At 57.0% G+C, this 18,783-nt stretch overlaps 1 protein-coding gene across 1 annotated transcript in view; it reads left to right on the top strand.

Moving 5' to 3' along the window:
* GRK6 (G protein-coupled receptor kinase 6) overlaps window positions 1-18,513 on the top strand; it is a 31,927-nt gene extending 13,414 nt beyond the window's left edge. The window contains exons 4-16 of the mRNA XM_065410012.1: window positions 167-244; window positions 539-639; window positions 2,158-2,250; window positions 2,652-2,715; window positions 3,555-3,695; window positions 6,213-6,403; window positions 8,123-8,160; window positions 8,343-8,432; window positions 11,980-12,188; window positions 12,822-12,959; window positions 13,276-13,413; window positions 13,757-13,891; window positions 18,454-18,513. Coding sequence (XP_065266084.1) covers window positions 167-244; window positions 539-639; window positions 2,158-2,250; window positions 2,652-2,715; window positions 3,555-3,695; window positions 6,213-6,403; window positions 8,123-8,160; window positions 8,343-8,432; window positions 11,980-12,188; window positions 12,822-12,959; window positions 13,276-13,413; window positions 13,757-13,891; window positions 18,454-18,504 — 1,467 coding nt within the window. The 3' untranslated portion in view covers window positions 18,505-18,513. The remainder of the gene's footprint in view (window positions 1-166; window positions 245-538; window positions 640-2,157; window positions 2,251-2,651; window positions 2,716-3,554; window positions 3,696-6,212; window positions 6,404-8,122; window positions 8,161-8,342; window positions 8,433-11,979; window positions 12,189-12,821; window positions 12,960-13,275; window positions 13,414-13,756; window positions 13,892-18,453) is intronic.
* Window positions 18,514-18,783: the final 270 nt, after the last annotated feature.

The following is an 18,783-nucleotide window of genomic DNA, read 5'->3' as shown; positions in this document are numbered from 1 at the left end:
GGGGGGCAGTTTGCAGGAGCCCCATTGTGCCAGTAATGGGAGAGGGGTATTATTGATGGCAAGCAGCTAATTCATGCTGTTCTGTGGCACTCCCTCTGCACGCACTTCCTGCATGTCTCCATGCCCAGGAGGGGCAGTCCTTACCAGCCTCGTTTTCTCTGTACAGGCAGAGTATGAAGTGACTCCAGATGAGAAGCGGAAAGAGTGTGGGCAGCACCTGATTGACAGCTACCTAAACCCCAAGGTAAGCGACCCGAGCAGGCTGCTCCAGCTGCTGGCTCCGTGCCGGCATGTAGAAGAGAGACGCTTGGGAAGCATTAGCACCCAGATGCTCACAGCGTGCTCGGGAAAGAGCACCAGCCACCCCCAATGCAGGGCAGAGGGGAGCAAAGAGTCCCTCCACTACCCCAGTAACAAACATCCTGGGGGCAGGCCAAGACCTGTGCTGGGTTCCTGCGGATTCCGTTCCCCTAGCGGCAGCCCATGGAGGCCCCTGGGGCTCAGCTCCCTGTGTCTGATTCAGTCCCTCCTCTCCCAGAATGTGGATCATGTGCCCGAAGTTCCCTTGCCGCTGGTGAGTGCTTGTTCTGAGAGGCTGGAGCAGGAGCCAGCCAAGGAGCTCTTCAAGGAAGCAACCAAGTAAGTTGGGGAGGGGCCCCAGGGCCTGGCTCGAGGTTACATTGGGTAGTGTGAATATTCCCAGGGGAATGGACATTACAGGTAACTGGCTGAGTCCAGTGTGGCCATCAACATATGCCCCTGAAGGAGCAATTTGGGTTGCTCCTGGGATTTGAGTCTTGCTCCCTAGCATTGCTAGCTAACGGGATCTGCATTTGCACTGAGCAGGCTGAGTCTAGCCAGCACTGATGGGGGAAGGAAGTGTGAGTGCAGGCCAGCTTCTGCGGTTCCTGCATTTCAGGGGTCCCTGAAGGCCACAAGGTGTGGTGCAGAATCTCTGTTCTTATGTGTTCTCTGTCTTTCTGGTGTTCGAGTCACCATCCTGAGTGGATCCTGTCTTATCTCCTATGGTCAGCTCTGGACTTGCTGACCTGCTTGTGGCTCTCGCTGGGCTCTCCAGCCTGTCTCTTTGGGCTGAGACTGGGACAGACCAAGAGTCAAATGCTCTACCTGCCCTAACGCTGTCTGCATCTGGATGTGGCTGTTGTGAACACATGGTAGCAACTGTGAGTCCAGGGACTCCAGGAGGTGGGACGTGCAGGGCCTGAGGCCTGCTTGATTGGGGGGGAACCACAGTGATGGTGCCTGGAGTTCTGTACCGTCTAAGTATGTAAAGGAAACCGTTAAGCAAGCCGATCCTCCTCCTCCTCCCCTGTGCTCTCCAGCCCAGACGTTGCCTGACTAAATATTGGGCCTAGCAGCAGGTGCGCCCGCTGCCTTTATGGAACATAACCAATGGTGTTGTATGAACAAGGAGTCTCCAGCCTGGGCCCTGCCATCTCTTGGCAGCCCCTGGAAAGGGAAGAGCCCATCTGCTGCTCTTGATGTGCGTCTGCAGTCCAGACGCTTTCTGCAGGGCTCATCGCTCTGCAGCCTGGCCTTGGCACCAGCCTCAGGAGCCGGTAATGGTTCAGACTGGTCCCCGGGTGGCCTGTTGTGGACCCTGCTCCGATCTCCGTGCCTGCACACAGCAACAGTGCCTCAGCAGCTGATTACGATGTCTGGGCGTGGCCTTCTGCAGGGGGCACCGCTGCTAAGGACGCTCTCCCAAGGGGCAGACAGCACCACATCCTCCTCGTGTGCATAGCCCAGTCAGCGCCTGGTCACAGGGGCCATGCTTGGATCTGAGCAGTGCCAGCCCAGCTCCATAAGCTGCTTTCCCCACAGGCGATGTCATTCCCAGGGTCAGCTTCCTCTTCCTGCAGCGGCTGCAGATCACTGAATGTCAGGACCGAAGGGCTGGAGTCGGTGGGAAAGGGCTCTCCTGGGGTGGTGATGGGTGCTTGGGGCAATGCCTGGCTGCCCTGCTAGGAGGGTGCAAGGGTCTCATTCGTCTTGGGTGCAGCTGTGGGGAAGGCCAGCTGCTGCTTAGATCAGAGGGGTCTTAGGCCCAAGTCTGGGCTGGCGAGCCTCTGGATCCTTTGAAAAGCATTTACAGCGTCCTCCTGCCATCGCTGAGTGGCTGTCCCTCTCTCCCAGGCTCATCCATGGCTATCTGAGCGTGGCTCCCTTTGCCGATTACCTTGACAGCATCTACTTCAACCGCTTCCTGCAGTGGAAATGGATGGAAAGGTAAGTCTGTCCCTGCTTCTCTCGGGGGGCAGTGCAGCCCAAGGGCCCTGCAGGCTCAGGGCTGGGGGGTGCTGCTCGAAGGGGACCCGCAGCCCTTCCTTGCTTTCTGGCCGAAGCCAGTCAAGTGGGAGCAGATGTTCTGATCCCTCCCATCAGCGCAGGGTGCTGTTCTCCTCAGCACCCACAGAGCCCTTTCCAGGCTTTAATTAAGGCAGCAATAGGCCCTGCTTTCCCTGTGGCTGCAGAGCCCAGGGTTAGCCCTCTGAGTTCCTGACTCTGTCGGCTAGGTCAGGCCAGGTGTGCCTGCTGCGCCAGGGTGGGTGGGGGACTTGTGCCACGCAGCCTGGTACCTCACTGCTCCCCCTCTCATCTCAAGTCAGCCTCTTCTGCTTTGTTCACAGGCAGCCAGTGACTAAAAACACTTTCCGCCAGTATCGTGTGCTGGGAAAGGGAGGCTTTGGTGAGGTGAGTGGCCTGCATGCTCTCCTGCATTTGAGTATGCAGGAGATTCAGGGGCCAAAGCTTTGTCCTGCCAAAGGGCCCCACCTGCCCCTGAGGATGGGACTGGGCCTTGCTTTCTGACCCAGTCCCCAGGAAAGCCTCACTTGCTGGGTGCACTCTGCTCTTGCTCTTGATCCCCTTTTCTGGAGCTGGGAGAGCACCTCATGTTGGACACTAGAGCTGCGTCTGGTGGGGAGGGAGTGGCTGGCATGGTGTGTGTTCAGGACAGGCAGTGCTGGGGGAGCACTTGTCACACCTGCCACTGCTTGGGCAGAGGGCCAATATCATTCTCTCCCATCTTACAGATGGGAAAACTGAGGCACACAGCTGGGATTCTCCTGAGTCGGTGGCAGAGCCAGGATTAGAACACAGGACTTCCTGACTCCCAGCCCCTTGCTTACGCCGTTGGGTTACACCTCTTTCTCGGGCTGTAACTGACTCAAGCATCCCCTCCATGGTGGCCAATGGGCTGCAGCCCTTGTCACGACTTGGTGACAGGTATCCAGGTTTCACTGCCATGTGCTCACAGGGGGACAGCTCAAAGTTGGGAGAAGTAGGTAACCAGAAGAGTCAGATGCACAGGCCACACTGGGGCAATGATCAGAGACCAGCAGGCAAGGGAGAACCATGTAAGCCCATCAGGAAAGGAGTTGATCTGGTGGCTTGCTTGGCTGGCAGACCCAGAAGTGCATGCCACTAATATTAGCAGTTTGGATAGGGGTGGAGTCTAATCCCTCGGCCTGCACCAGCTGGGTTCTGGGGCAGGGTTTGGCCTGCATGCTGAACCTGCTGGCTTCCTCCAGGTGTGTGCATGCCAGGTGCGAGCCACTGGGAAGATGTATGCCTGCAAGAAGCTGGAGAAGAAGCGGATCAAAAAGCGGAAGGGGGAGTCCATGGCCCTGAACGAGAAGCAGATCCTGGAAAAAGTGAACAGTAGGTTTGTAGTAAGTACATAGGAACTGCTTTCACTTTGCATCAAGGGGCTGAGAGGCAGCTGACCCACCTGCGGCCCACGCTCTGCGCTGCAGTGGGGCTGCACAAGGAGCCTGTGTGGGTCCCAGTGCTGCATTTCCCGAATGGCTGGACTGTAAATGTGCCATTACCCTGGCTGGGCATGAGATGGCATGGCAGCAGTGCTCTGAGGAGGGAGCAGGCCTTGCCCGGGGGAACCCTAGGGTTGCCAGGCATCCGGTTTTCACCTGGAACGCCTGGTTGAAAAGGGACCCTGGCGGCTGCGGTCAGCACCGGTGCCCGGGCTGCTAAAAGTCTGGTCAGTGGTGCAGTGGGACTAAGGCAGGCTCCCTGGCTCCTCATGGCTCCTGGAAGTGGCAACATGTCTGGCCCTGAGGCTCGGGGACGATCAAGGAAGCTCCACGTGCTGCCCCCACCCCCAGCCCCAGCTCCGCAGCTCCCATTGGCCAGGAACCATGGCCAATGGGAGCTGTGGGGGCAGAGGCAGCGCACAGAGCCCCCTGTGCCTAAGGGCTGGAAATGTCGGCTGCTTCAAAGAGTGGCGCGGAGCCAGGGCAGGCAGGGAGCCTGCCTTAGCCCCGCTGCGCTGCCGACGGGGAGCTGCCTGAGGTAAGCGCCGCCGCCCAGCTGGAGCCTGCACCCTGAACCCTCTCCTGCACCCCAACCCCCGTGCCCCAGGTCGGAACCCCCTCCCGCACCCAAACTCCCTCCTGGAGCCTGCACCCCAAACCCCTGTCACGGAGTGTGGGGGAGTCAGGGTCCTGCACCCCCGTTCCTGCGATTCACCATGACTCCCAGCCAGCCAGCCAGTAAAACAGAAGGTTTATTTAGACGACAGGAACACAGTCCCAAACAGGTCTTGCAGGTACAGACAACAGGACCCCCTCAGTCAGGTCCATCTTGGGGGGGCCCCAGGGAGGCCAGAGCCTAGTCTGGGATCCCCTCCATTTCCCAGCCAGCTCCAAACTGAAACTCCCTCCAGCTGTTCATTCAGCCTCCCCTTGGCTCCTCCCCCAGCCTTTGTCCATTTCCCTGGGCAGAGGTGTCACCTGGCTTCCAGCCCCCCTCCTGGGTTCTCATGTCACATGCTCAGGTATCCTCCCTCAAGGAAAGTCTCCATCCCCAATGGAGACAGTCCCAGCAAAACTCCCCTGCAACCTTCCCAGGTCAATACTCCCCTCTCCCTGCTGCATCACAGGCAAGCACATAGTATTCAAAGAACACATTAAGAACATTCCCAGTTCGTCACAACCCCCCCATCCCCGGCCCCACCCCCAGCCAGAGCCCACTCCCGCACTCCGAACCCCTCAGCTCCTGCCCAGAGCCCCCTCCTGCACCCCAAAACCCTCATCCTCGGCCCCAGCCCCTGCACCCCCAGCCGGAGCCCTCACCCCTCCTGTACCCCAACCCCCTGCCCCAGCCCGGTGAAAGTGAGTGAGGGTGGGGGAGAGTGAGTTATGGAGGGGCGGGAGGAGGGGGCTCGGAGAAGGGGTGGGACAGGGGGAGGGGCGAGGGCTGGGTTAGGGTTAGGAACTTGGCAACCTGAGAGAACCCAGAACCTGCTGATCTTCACTCCCCTGCTGTGGGGCAGGATAACGGGATTCAGCAGGGCTGCCCTTGCTGTTTGCTGAACAGGGTACAGTGATGGAGCTTCCCCTACAGGCTGGATGGTGTCACAGCATCAGTCGGGTTACACTCCGCTCACTTCTTTTTAAGGCTTTCTTCGTAACCCAAAGGGCTAAAGTGTTCTTAGCTAGAAGGGAAAGCTTGGCCTATGCAGGAGGCAAGCTGCAGCCAGCCCCACCTCTGAACTGCTGCAGCTCGGTGGGGGTGTGCGGCAGAGATCTACTGAGCAATTGGGGCACAGGAACGTGTGCTCAGTGGAGCAGGCAATGCGTGGTGTGGGGGGCTGCTGCTTCCAGTTGTAGGGAGGTGTTGGCCCTGTGGCACTGAGCAGTGTGACAGTTCCCATCAGGTAGAGCTTTGGGGTGAGGGCCCTGCATGAAATGCTTCCACCCAGCTGCTTCCTGTCCAGCTGTCTTGTTGTCCCAGCTGGGTAGCAGCTTTGGTTCTTCCCTGGAGGCGTCCCAGCTCCTTGCACAGACAGCACAGCCAGTTCCCTTTCAGTGTGCAGTGAAGAGGGAATCTCCTGTGAGCTGGGGATCTGCCTGGCTGGGCCCACTAGCTACTGCCCCATGGGAGACTTGGATTTGAATGGTTTTCCTCTCTGCAGTGTCTGCCCTGGCTGGCTGAGGGCTTCACAGCTGGAAGGCAGGTGAAGCCAGAAAAATAGGTGGGGTGCAAAAGCCCCCTGCCAAGAGATAATCCCCAATGTGTCTGATAGGAGATGGGGATATGAAACAGCTCTAACCTTGCCATCCAGGCAGCTGTGTCCAAGGCTGGCTGCCTGGGTGGGCATGGTGCCTGCCCGGGCCTCTATCTGCAGCAGCTCTGTTGTCTTCTAACAGCTTTTCTGCCCTGTCTTGCAGGTGAGCTTAGCCTATGCATACGAGACTAAAGATGCCCTCTGCCTGGTACTGACCCTCATGAATGGAGGGGACCTCAAGTTTCACATCTACCACATGGGTGAGGCTGGCTTTGAGGAGCCTCGGGCGGTGTTCTATGCAGCTGAGATTTGCTGCGGCCTGGGGGACCTGCACCGGGAGAGGATAGCGTACAGGTGAGTGACCATTTTCTGTGCTCCCAGGCAGGGGTATGGGCCTCCCTTACACTGGCAGGGCTCGGGATTTGTACCCCATGATGGTGGTGGGAGTAGAGGCTCACGTTTAGACACAATATGTCCTTTAGCGGGGCTGGTTCTTTAGCTGCAAAGGCAAGAGGGCTCTGGGGAGCTCTGCCTCTCCCAGCTAGTCCCCTCCCCATCCTCCATGAGGGTCACCCTGGAGCCCAGGTTAGTGGGAGTGGGGAAGGCCTTAGAGGAAAGCCTGGCTGTAAGCCTGCTCTGGATAGGTTTGGATGACTTCTCTACAAGAGAAGAGGGAAGCAGCCCAGTGGCTTTTCACTTCCCCTCTTTTCATGAGGCTTGGAGTCTGAGCTGTCAGCCACAGGGTGAACAGGAGCTGTGCTGGGCTTGCCTGGGGATGGGGATGTGACTGTAGGAAGGCTGCGCTCCTTGCCTGTGGGATGGGAGCTGCAGCCCATCTGCTCATAAGATGCAATATCGGCCCTTTGCACTGGGCTTGTGTAACAATGCTGGCTTCTGGTGGGACACAACTGAGAGTATCAATTCAGGGCAGTTACAGCCCAAAACTGGAGTTCCCTTACTATTAAGGCACCGAACCAGCCAAAGAGAGAGGACTTCGGTCTCACCCCACTGGCTAACCATAAGTCACACAAGCAATTCCCTTAGACACTCCAGTTTCCCAGTATCACCACCAGTGCCACTCGTTATGGGGACGAATGGTTATGAAAACCAATACCCCAGTAAAAGAAAAAAGGTTCTCCCAATCCCAAAGGACCAAGCCCCAGACCCAGGTCAATATACAAGTCAGATCTTATCCACAAATCACGCTGTTGCCAATCCTTTAGAATCTAAAATCTAAAGGTTTATTCATAAAAGAAAGAAATATAGATGAGTTAAAATTGGTTAAATGGAATCAATTACATACAATAATGGCAAAGATCTTGGTTCAGGCTTGTAGCAGTGATGGAATAAACTGCAGGTTCAAATCAAGTCTCTGGAGTACATCCACAGCTGGGATGGGTCATTCAGTCCTTTGTTCAGAGCTTCAGTTTGTAGCAAAGTTCCTCCAGAGGTCAGAAGCAGGATTGAAGACAAAATGGAGATGATGATGCTGCCTTTTCTAGTCCTTTTGCCATGTGGCTTGTGCTTTTTTTGTTCCAACCACAAGCTACCCAGCAGATGGCATGGAAAGACCTTAGAGTTCTGTCCGTAGGCATGTCCCTGCATACCTTGCTGAGTCACAAGGTGTATCTGCCTTCTCTCAATGGGTCAGTTGTATAGCTGATGGTCCTTAATGGGCCATCAAGCAGGCTAGGCAGAGCTAACACCAACTTGTCTGGGGCGTCACCCAGAAGTTTGAAATACAGAAAGTATAGAGCCAATACTTATGACTTTAAATATAAAATGATACATGCATTTTGATAGCATAATCCTAACCAGCAAATCATAACCTTTTTATAAACACCTCACACAACAACCTTTGTACAATATTTGCCGCAAATATATAACAGTTGTTGCAACAATGATCTATACAGTTACAGTTTATGTCAATAACGTCACAGCTTATATAGACAGTCAGACTGAAGTAACAGGCAGGGCCCTGGTGGGATGTTGCCTGTAGGACTGTCCCAGGCTGAGCTGAGGGTTTTGCTGCTTCAGGGCATGTCTAATGGAATCTGCTCTCTCCCACTCTAGGGACTTGAAGCCAGAGAACATCTTGCTGGATGACCATGGTGAGTCGAGGGCCGCAGGTGGGAGAGGAGCCAGGAGTGTGTGGCGGTGCTCTGGCCCTGTGCCTGGACTGTGGGTGCCTCTCTCATTTCCTTGTGTGAATCGGGGCTACTTTGTGCTCACCAACAGCCGTGGCCTAGCCCGTCGACTCCTGAGCTCCTAATGCTGTTGTTCCCGTATTCAGGTCACATTCGTATCTCAGATCTGGGGCTGGCTGTGCACGTGCCCGAGGGCCAGACGATCAAAGGCCGGGTGGGGACAGTTGGCTACATGGGTGAGTATCTCCTGCGACGGGAAATCTGGAAGCTTTGTCCCTGATTTGAAACGTATTCAATTTGCATAATACCTCCCTCTTCCAAAGTTTGCCCTGCCCCCCACAATGTCCTTCCTGACCATAGAGACCCTGCCTAGAGTATGGCCTCCAACAACCTGCCTATGGCCATGGAGAGATGGCTAGAGTGACTGCCTAGACCAGTGGCTCTCAACCTTTCCAGACTACTGTCCCCTTTCAGGAGGCTGATTTGTCTTGCACACCCCCAAGTTACATCTCACTTAAAAACTACTTGCTTACAAAATCAGACATAGAAATACAGAAGTGTCACAGCCACACTAGTGCTGAAAAATGTATGACTTTCTCATTACCATATCATTATAAAATAAAACAACTGGAATGTAAACATTCTACTTACATTTCAGTGTATAGTGTGTAGAGCAGTATAAACAAGTCATTGTATGAAATTTTAGTTTGTACTGACTTCACTATTGCTTTTTATGTAGCGTGTTGTAAAACTAGGCAAATCTCTAGATGAGTTGATGTACCCCCCTGGAAGACCTCTGCGTACCCCCAGGGTACATGTACCCCTGGTTGAGAACCACTGGCCTATACAATGCCACTCTCTTCATCACCCTGGGCTGCATTCTAGCCAGAGCTCCATGTCTGGGGGTGGACTGGGGGCTGTGCTTTTGAGCTAGGTGTCTATGGACAGAGCCCTGGAAGACCCTTGGAATCTCTGATTTAGAATCTTAGCAGTCCTTGAGGATTGCGTAACCATAGGGACATGGTGCTTCGCGCACACAGCTCCCCTACACTCCCAATGAAAACAGGAGACGGAAGCAGGGGTGCCCAAAACTAGGAGTCTACTGACAGATCTTAACAGCTCTGGTATCCTCAGCAGGGTTCAAGTGAGGGGATGGTGTGCGTGCTTACTGAAAATTAGACTGGAGACCTTAGAGCAGAACACTGTAGGCACTGGTTCTACATCCGGCCTGTGACCCGAGGTGCCTAGGGTAGCCCACACTGAAAATGCCAATGTCAGCGCAGGTTGCAAGGAGAGCAGATTCTCCCCAAACCAGTGGTTAACACCGTAGTTACATTCACCAACCAGTCACAAACTCTGCTCCTGATCCCCCACACTGGTTATCAAGAAGCCAAAAAAAGAAATCACACAGCCCCCTTTATTGCATTCCAGTCTCTGGCTCTTAATCAGCAAATAGGTCCAGTAAAGTGAGAAGTTATTTAAAACTCTATTTGCTGTACAAAATGTTCTTCTGATCCCCAAAGGGCCAGCCACATTCCCAGATCAATACTAGTTTGGATCTGACCCAAAATACCACGCTGCCAGCCAATCCCTTAGTATCTAAAACTAAAGGTTTATAATAAAAGAAAGGAAAGAGAAGAGAGTTGTTAAATGGTTGAAGTGGTCAGATACATACATATGACTTCAGAGTCCATATATCGGGTTCTTAGTGAGTTTGCTGGCTTGTAAAGTCCCTCTGGAACACACCCAAAGCTTGGATGGGTCTGTCAGTCCTTTGTTCAAAGCTTCAGTTTGTAGAGAAGTGAGTCCAGTAGTGAGAAGCAGGATTGAAGACAAAATGGAGAAGAGGCAGCTGCCTTTTTAGATCCTTTGCCATGTGGCTTGTGCATTCTTTGTCCCAGACACAAGCTCCCAGCACATGGGCATGGAAAAGCGCTTGGAGTCCCCTGTCCATAGGCACGTCCTTGTCCCTACATGTCCTGCTGACTCATCGGTGTAGCCCCTGGCTTCTCTCAGTGGATTCATTGTACAGCTGATTGCCCTTGATGGCCCATCCAACAGGCTGGATAGTGCTGATGCCAAGTTATCTAGGGATGTCACCCAGACACACAGCACAGGTTTGAGTTGCATGTACATCACACACACTTATAACTCGTGATACAAAGATACAGACATATAAACACGATTATCATACTTAGCAAATCATAACTTTTCCACTGAGACCTTACATGGCTATCTGGCAAGATTCATTGCAATATTATAATATTGGTATCTTCTAATATAAGTGGTCACCCATATTCATAGATTCATAGATTCTAGGACTGGAATGGACCTCGAGAGGTCATCGAGTCCAGTCCCCTGCCCGCATGGCAGGACCAAATACTGTCTAGACCATCCCGGATAGACATTTATCTAACCTACTTTTAAATATCTCCAGAGATGGAGATTCCACAACCTCCGTAGGCAGTTTATTCCAGTGTTTAACCACCCTGACAGTTAGGAACTTTTTCCTAATGTCCAACCTAAACCTCCCTTGCTGCAGTTTAAACCCATTGCTTCTTGTTCTATCCTTAGAGGCTAAGGTGAACAAGTTTTCTCCCTCCTCCTTATGACACCCTTTTAGATACCTGAAAACTGCTATCATGTCCCCTCTCAGTCTTCTCTTTTCCAAACTAAACAAACCCAATTAGAATATTCCATACAGCGTACCACCTACTGAAGATGATTGTAACATAGCAGTTGAGCAGTGGCACGCAGCCATGGCCGGCAGGTGGAGCCCCCCTTTGGGGAGGCTAGCCCCCGGCTCTGCCCACGCCCTCCCCATGGCCAGAGCCCTGAGACACCCTGCTTCCCCCCAACACCGGTGGCCAGAGTCACAAGCCCCTCCCCCACCCGGAGAAGCCCTGAGCTCTCCCCTGCCTCGGCTGGAGGAGCCCCGGGCTGGCCGAAGCTGTGCCGTGCCTCCCCTTCCTGGACCCAACTCGCTGTGTCTGTTAGAAGATGCTTTTGATCTGCCCCATGCAGGTTCCGGGGTGGCTGAGCAGGCGGTATGTGCCTCCTCAGCCGTCCCGGAACCTGCATGGGGCATAATAAAGCAAAAACTTTGTCGCCAAACCCCGCCACCAATGTCTGGTAGCAGTGCTGGGGGAGGCAGAGCCTCCCCTGGCCTATTCTACCTGCCGCCCATGCATGCAGCCCAGTATGCTGAGCACACCCCATCACAGGTGTCCCATAGCAAAACCATGCCCAGGTACTTGTGGTTGCATAGCCTCAGGGCTGGACAGGTCTCCTGTCATTTTTGACTGGTCACAAAAATCATGCTTTTCATATAGTGGCTATTCATCTTTTCCAAGATTCCTCCCAGACACAGGCAGGGCTGGGGCTGTGCCCACATACCCTGACCACGCCGCTCATTCTCAGACTCTGCGAGTGCCGCAGAGCCAGCCAGCTCCCTAGCTGTGGCCCCAGGACTTACCCAGGGGGGCTGGAACAATTTGTATAGTGGGGGTGCTGAGAGCCATTGAACCAAACTGAACCCTGGATATGATGGAAACCCCTTCAAGCCAGGGAGTGCAGCAGCCCTAGTTCCAGGGAGAAGAGCTGGGGAATTGCTAAGAGGTGGAGGAGGCTAGAAGCTGGCAGCCTGAAAGGAATCTCGCCCTGCTCTCCTGCCTGAGCCATTCCCAGCCCGTCTCTGACTAGCTTAGTCTCGCCCGGTGCCCTCGTGGGTCATTGTGCTGCATTCCAGCCTCATGTTCCACTTGTTTGCTCGCCCCCTTGCAGCTCCCGAAGTAGTGAAGAACGAGCGCTACACGTTCAGTCCCGACTGGTGGGCTCTGGGCTGCCTTGTCTATGAGATGATCGAGGGCCAATCTCCCTTCCAGCAAAGGAAGAAGAAGATCAAGCGGGAGGAGGTGGAGCGGCTGGTGAAGGATGTACAGGAGGAGTACTCGGAGAAGTTCTCGCCTGGCGCTCGCTCCCTCTGCTCCATGGTACCAATGCCTGAGTCCATAGGTGCCAACTCCATGGGTTTTCCAGGGCTGGAGCACCCACAGAAAAAAATAGTGGGTGCTCAGCACCCACTAGCCATAGCAGTTTGGCAGCTCGGAGAAGGGTTTGGGGGAGGGCGGAGAGCAGCAAGTGGGCAGGGGCCTTGGGGAGGGGGCAGAGCAGGTGCAGGAAGAGGCAGAGTGGGGGTGGTGGGAGCGGGGCCTTGGGTGGAGCACCCCTGGGGAAAATTAAGTCCGCCTATGCCTGAGTTTCCCCCCCCTTGCCCCTGCAGATGGCAGAGCAGCAGTGTCAGGCTCAGCTAACACTGCTCACGTACCTTTGGTTCCAGCTGAGTTGGCTGGGGATGGGGCTGCAGGCACAGCCTGCTGCCTGAACTTGGCGGGGGGTGGGGGAGTTGCACCCTGGCATCCAAAAACAAGGCATGTGGGGTGGCTGCAGGGTGCACTGACTCACCCTAGCACCTGCTTGGCTGGAGAGCCTGCCCTCTGGGAGGTCATTCAAAAGCCCAACCTAGCCCGCTAAGTGCTGCTGTTCCAGGTGTCTTCCTCCCCAGGCCCCTGCCGAAGGGTCCTGCCCTCTGCCTGCAGTTCTCACCCTGCTGTGCTGTGTTGCAGCTGCTGTGCAAAGACCCTGGGGAGCGGCTGGGGTGTCGAGGAGCTGGCGCCCAGGAAGTGAAGGAGCATCCCCTCTTCAGACACCTGAACTTCAAGAGGCTGGAAGCCGGCATGCTGGACCCCCCCTTCAAACCAGACGTAAGTGTCATTCCTGGGCAGATCAGAGGCCGTGGCCCTGTGTGGAGCTCTGCTCCCCATTACCTCTCTGTCCCATTTGTGAGGATCTTATCCCGGGTGAGCAGGGGCCCTGTAGCTAACGGGGTGGTCCCCCTGCTCCCCACGGTGGTTGGGGTGTTTCTGGAGCAGCTGCCCCGGCCTCCCCAACGTGAGGGAAGCTGTTGGAATGAGTGGGATAGGTGGGAAGGGAACTGCCTGGCAAATGGTGGGAGTTCTGGCAGAGCCCATGGGACTGGGCTCTGCTGCTTTGTGACTGCTGCCTCCGCTTCTCTCCCAGCCCCAGGCCATCTACTGCAAGGACGTGCTGGACATTGAGCAGTTCTCCACAGTGAAGGGAGTGGAGCTGGAGCCCACAGACAATGACTTCTACCAGAAGTTCGCTACAGGGAGTGTACCCATCCCGTGGCAGAATGAGGTAGGGGGGGCTCTGCACTGCAGGGGGGGCTCTGCACTGCAGGGGGGGCTCTGCACTGCAGGGGGGGCTCTGCACTGCAGGGGGGCTGCCTCCCATAGCACAGCACTTGACTAGGTCCGGGCCTTGGAGAAGGGGCCCCGGAGCCCAGTGACCCTGCTCCTCCGTGCAGTGACTGAGTGAAGGGTTCTTGGCAGTATCTTGTGCCCTGCGTGATCAGCCTTGAGGGGGGTGGATAGGGGCTTTTCTGGGCTGTTCCAGTCAGCGGGGTCCAGCGCCCAGGATCCTGTCTGCTGGGGCAGGTGGGTGAGTGTCTCAGGCTGCAGTCATCTCCTTTCTCTCCTAGATGATTGAGAGCGAGTGTTTCAAGGAGCTGAATGTCTTTAGCGTGGATGGCGCAGTGCCCCCTGACCTGGACTGGAAAGGACAGCCTTCTCCACAGCCCAAAAAGGGCTTGCTACAGCGCCTCTTCAGCAGACAGGTAAACCCCCTGGTGGGGAGCGGGCCCTCCGGGAATGGCACCCACCTCCCCTCTGCACTGCGACTGCCAGCACACCCACCCCCTCCCCCACCAGCAGAATCAATGGCAGGAGCCAGACGCTAGGGGGCACCAGAGGAGCACTGTCTCACACGTGGTCACCAGCATGAGTGGGCCGGTTTCCAGGGCAGCCGAGAGACTCTCCTGGGCATTCAGAGCCTGGCAGGGCCTCTGGCCTCCCTGCCCTGGTCCCTACGGGCTGGAGTCCTCTGCCGTGTCTGCCGGTGCCTGCAGCGCCCGCTCCTTTCCCTGGATTTTCAGGCCTGCAGTTGATGGAACTTTGTCCCCCTCAGGAGTTACCAGCCCTGACATCTCCAAGCAAGCTGCTGCCCTGCACAGACATCCCTGTCAGGGCCGGCTCTAGGCACCAGCAAAACAAGTTGGTGCTTGGGGCGGCACATTTTTAGGGGCGGCATGGCCGGCGCCAGAATGCCGCCCCTGCTGCCCCTAAAAATGTGCCCCGGCCACCCTAGCTCACCTCCGCTGCTGTTGCTGCTCGCGCGCCACGGCGCGCAAAACAGCTGATTCGCACACCACTGCTCGCCCTCCCTCCCAGGCTCTCAAACCTGGGAGGGAGGGGGAGATCCCGAGCGGCCGCGGCGCGCGAAACAGCTGATTCGCACGCCACTGCTCCCCCTCCCTCCCAGGCTCTCAAACCTGGGAGGGAGGGGGAGACTCCGAGTGGCCACGGCCCGCGTGCTGCTTCCCCCCTCCCTCCCTTCCTCCCTCCTAGGCTTGAGAGCCTGGGGGGAGGAGGCAGGGCTGGGGATTTGGGGAAGGGGCGGAGTTGAGGCGGGGCCGGGGGTGGGGTAAGAAAAAAACCGGGGGGGGGGGGGGGGGCGGCCAAAATTGTTTTTGCTTGGGGTGGCAAAAATCCTAGAGCCGGCCCTGATCCCTGTAGCGCACATGGCCTGATGGGGAGGGGGGGAATTGTACTCCTGCAGACTTCCTGATCATGTCGGCTCGTGCTGGGCTGATTGGGCTTGCATCTCGCTAGGGGAGCTCCCAGGAAATGGTGAACTGGTCTGGCAGGGGTCCAGCCCCATTTCTTCTCCTGAGCCCCATTCTTCCCATGTTTCCCACTTGATCCACACTCCTTGGTCCGAGAACAATACGTGTCTGTATCGTAGAGACTTGTCGCTTCCCTCTGCAAGAGGTGGCTCTGTACCTCCAGTCCTCGCACGATCCTGTGCACCTAGCCCTCTGACAGCTGAAAAGGGAATGCCAGCTGCACTGTTGCCAAGTAATCTCCAAGCGCTAGGTCCTAGGTTGGGGCAGTTCAGCTCATGTGAGCCCTAGTTCAGATCTGCTCGTGCGGACACAACCACTCAAGCCCCTGGATCAGGGGTGGGCAAACTTTTTGGCCCGAGGGCCACATCTGGGTATGGAAATCGTATGGTGGGCCATGAATGCTCACAAAATTGGGGGTTGGGGTGAGGGCTCCAGCTGGGGGTGCAGGCTCTGGGGTGTGGCCAGAAATGAGTTCAGGGTGCGGGAGGGGGTTGGGGTTGCGGGGAGGGGGGGTGAGGGCTCTGGGGTGGGGCAAGGGATGAGGGGTTGGGGGTGCAGGATGTGCTCTGGGCTTGGACCAAGGAGTTTGGAGGGCAGGAGAGGGATCACAGCTGGGGCAGGGGGTTGGGATGGGGGTCAGGGGCATAGGCTCTAGGCTGCGTTTACCTCAAGCAGCTCCTGGAAGCAGCGGCATGTCCCCCCTCCAGCGCCTATGCAGATGCGCAGCCAGGCAGCTCAGCGTGCTGCCCTGTCCTCAGGCGCTGCCCCCGCAGCTCCCATTGGCCGTGGTTCCCAGCCAAAGGGAGCTGCGGGGGTGGCGCTTGGGCCGGGGGCAGCGTGCAAAGCCCCCTGGCTGCCCCTACCCATAGGAACCGGAGGAGGGACATGCCGCTGCTTCTGGGAGCCATCTGGAGCCACAGCACACACAGCGCGGGGAAAGTCACGCACCCCGCTCCCCAGCAGGAGCTCAAGGGCCAGATGTGGTCCCCGAGCCATAGTTTGCCCAACCCAGCCCTGGATGCTAGTGAGAGCCTGTGGCTTCCCCGTGCTCTCTAGGGAGTCTACACGAGCCATCGACTGCCACTTCCTGGGCTTTGCCTTTATTGGGCACTTGAATAAAGGCAGGCTTTTCCCCAAGCCTGGCTCCTCTCCAGGCTCTTGGACACACCCCTTCTGATCTGAAAGGGTGTGGGGGGAACTGGAGCAGCAGGACTCCGGCCCCTGCGTGCATCTCTGCTTTGAGTAGATCAACGAGCGCCTGCGTCCCTCCAGAGGGTGGGCGATTGTCGGGCTCCTGCTGCAGGTGCACACGCCCTCCCGGTTCAGCTCCAGCCTGTCTGTAGGATGCTCCTATGCTGTGCTGGAGGATGACAGACTCCCTCTCCACCACCCTCTTTGTTAGCTCTTCCCCTGCATGTGGCAGTAGTGCCCAAAGGCTGCGCAGGGGCCCCATTGTGCTGGGTGCTGCCAGGGAGACAAGGACGCTGCCCTGAAGAGCTCAGTCTGGTCTGGAACACACGCCGGGCGGGGGTGGGCTGGGGCATGGCACCCTGTAGACCTAGGGACGGTGGGTGTTTCTAACTGCCCTGGAATGCCCAATCCCCTCTCCTGCCTGTGTTGGCATTGCAGCAGGAGTGGGGGGGCCGGGGCCTTGCAGACCAGCTCAGGGAGGGTGTCCCATGCAGAAGGGGGCAGTGGAGAAGGTGGAGAGGAGCAAGTGGAAGGGGGCAAGGTAGCAGACCTGACAAGGGGGTTGACACGAGAGAAGGCCAGATGGACATGGAAGAGCAGAGGTAGGCAGGGCCTGGATGGGTGAGGCCAAAAAACTTGAAGTGGGTGTTGTGCAGGGCCAGGGGGTGGCACAGTCAAAGCCCCAGGTCAGGGAGCTGATCTTGAATGGGTTGGAAGGGCTGCCATGAAAGCTGCGAAGGGAGCGTCACTGACGGAGGTGCCCAGGGACTGAAGCAGCTGGCTTTGGGAGGGGGAGGGGAGGAAGAAGTGGCTGGGTCAGATCTATCTGTGTAGTTTGGGAGGGGTGGGGGGGAGCTGGGGTGTGTGCCCCCATCCCAGGAAGAAGGACTCAGTGCGCAGACTCCTGAGTGTCGTCCTGCCAGGCCGAGTCCCCAGCGTTAATGGGGCTCCCAGCATGGCTCAGCCTGGAGCGGGAAGAGATGCTGCTTGGCGCACAGCTCGCAGGTGACAGTGGGGGCAGAACCACTGCAGACTCATGCCTCTATGCATGTTCTCTGGCATGGAGTAGCCTCGGTTTGTATCCAGGGACAGGCATAGCCCATGCTGCTGCCACTGAGTTCCTGCCTAGCAGCTGTGTGACCTGAACACAAGTGCACGTCAGAGCAGCCTGGCCCAGCTACCTCCTCTGCTGGTTCCTGCTTTCCCCTCGTAGGCTCTCAGCATGGCTGTCCCTCTTTGGTGCTGTTCCATGAGAGCCTCCGGCCAGAGCCACTTACCCCACTGTCCTGGCACAGGAGTGCTCTGAGCCAGCTCTGGGGCCTGGGAGTGCCTGCAGCTCCCTGTCCCTGGCAGGGGGGCGGGAGCTGCAGCAAACATGGGGCCCTGCCCAGTTGTGACTCACGGGCCTCTCATGCCACATCTTTTCTCTTTCCAGAGGTGAGCAGCCCCTCTCCCGGCTGCTCTGCTCAGGGAAATACCTGGTGGCCTAGACTCACCTGCGGACATGGCAAGACCTGGGGAAGAGGAGTCTTGTCCTTCAGTGCCTAACCCCCACCCTCCCCACCCCAACAGAGCAGATGCTGCTTGTGTGTGTGAATCACCCCGTGAACCACTAACCCTGCTTCCCTGCACTCTCGCTGCCTCACCTCCGTGTGAGAGGGGCTTTGCCACTGCTGTCCGCTCAGTCAGAGCTTCCCTGCATTACCACTGCTGTGGGCCCTGCTCCCAGAGAGGGGCTCCAGGAAGCCAAAGGCTCCTGCTGACCCTTGACCACCATCCTGGGCTCTGAGTCTCGCCTGTAGGGTTTGGTATATTTGTATAAGTCTGTATGTACTGAGGGCACAAGGATTGATTGTGATGGGCTCCGAGAGCTACCTTGCCCAGATCCCTGCCCTCTCCCTGCTGAGGGAGCCGGCTGCTTGTGGGCCCCAGTGATCCAGGGGCGGGGCCCTGTGCTGTGTGGGGTGCAGACATTGGGTCAGACGTGAGCTGGCTGCTGTGTGTCTTCTGCATCTCAATGGTTTTCAGTCTGGGCAAGGCCCGTGAGGTCCCACCTCAAGCCGCTGAGCTGGCCAGTATAGGATTGTTCCTCCACTCAAGGGCATGTCCCCTGGGAGAAGGCCCTGCTGGAAGGACTCCCGAGGGGGTTGGCTCTCTTCCCCTGGCTCTGAGTCCCTTCTCTCGCAGGCGGGGTTCCCGCCCTGCCCAGGGCAGCTGGGGGGTGTTGTTTTGTACCGTGCTCACCCTCTGCTTGCTGTGCTCCTCTCTCCCTCTCCTCCCTCTTGTTGCCCTTCTGACTTCAGGACTGTTGTGGGAACTGCAGCGACAGTGAGGAAGAGCCCAGCCGGCTGTAGAGCCCAGCCTGTTCTCCGGGCCTGGACCCTCTTGCCTCTCCCAGGCACCCAGCCTGATGGACAAGGTAGCAGCTGCCCTGCCACATGGGATTTGTTTACAGTTTTGCACATTTCTATGTTGAGACACTCGATGTACAGCCCCAGAAAGATGCTCTGGGCTGTGAGCAGCAAGCCCCACACCAGGGAACACTGCAGCAGGGCCTCGCTGTGCTTGGGGAAAGCACATGGCTGGGAAGACCTGGATGCTTCCGAATCTGCTGCTTGGGATTGCTCTTCTGC

Source organism: Emys orbicularis, chromosome 8 (genome assembly GCF_028017835.1).
Source record: "Emys orbicularis isolate rEmyOrb1 chromosome 8, rEmyOrb1.hap1, whole genome shotgun sequence".
In the NCBI taxonomy this organism is placed as follows: Eukaryota; Metazoa; Chordata; order Testudines; family Emydidae; genus Emys; species Emys orbicularis.
Note: the sequence above shows the minus strand (reverse complement) of the source record. Positions and strands in the feature narration are given on the sequence as shown.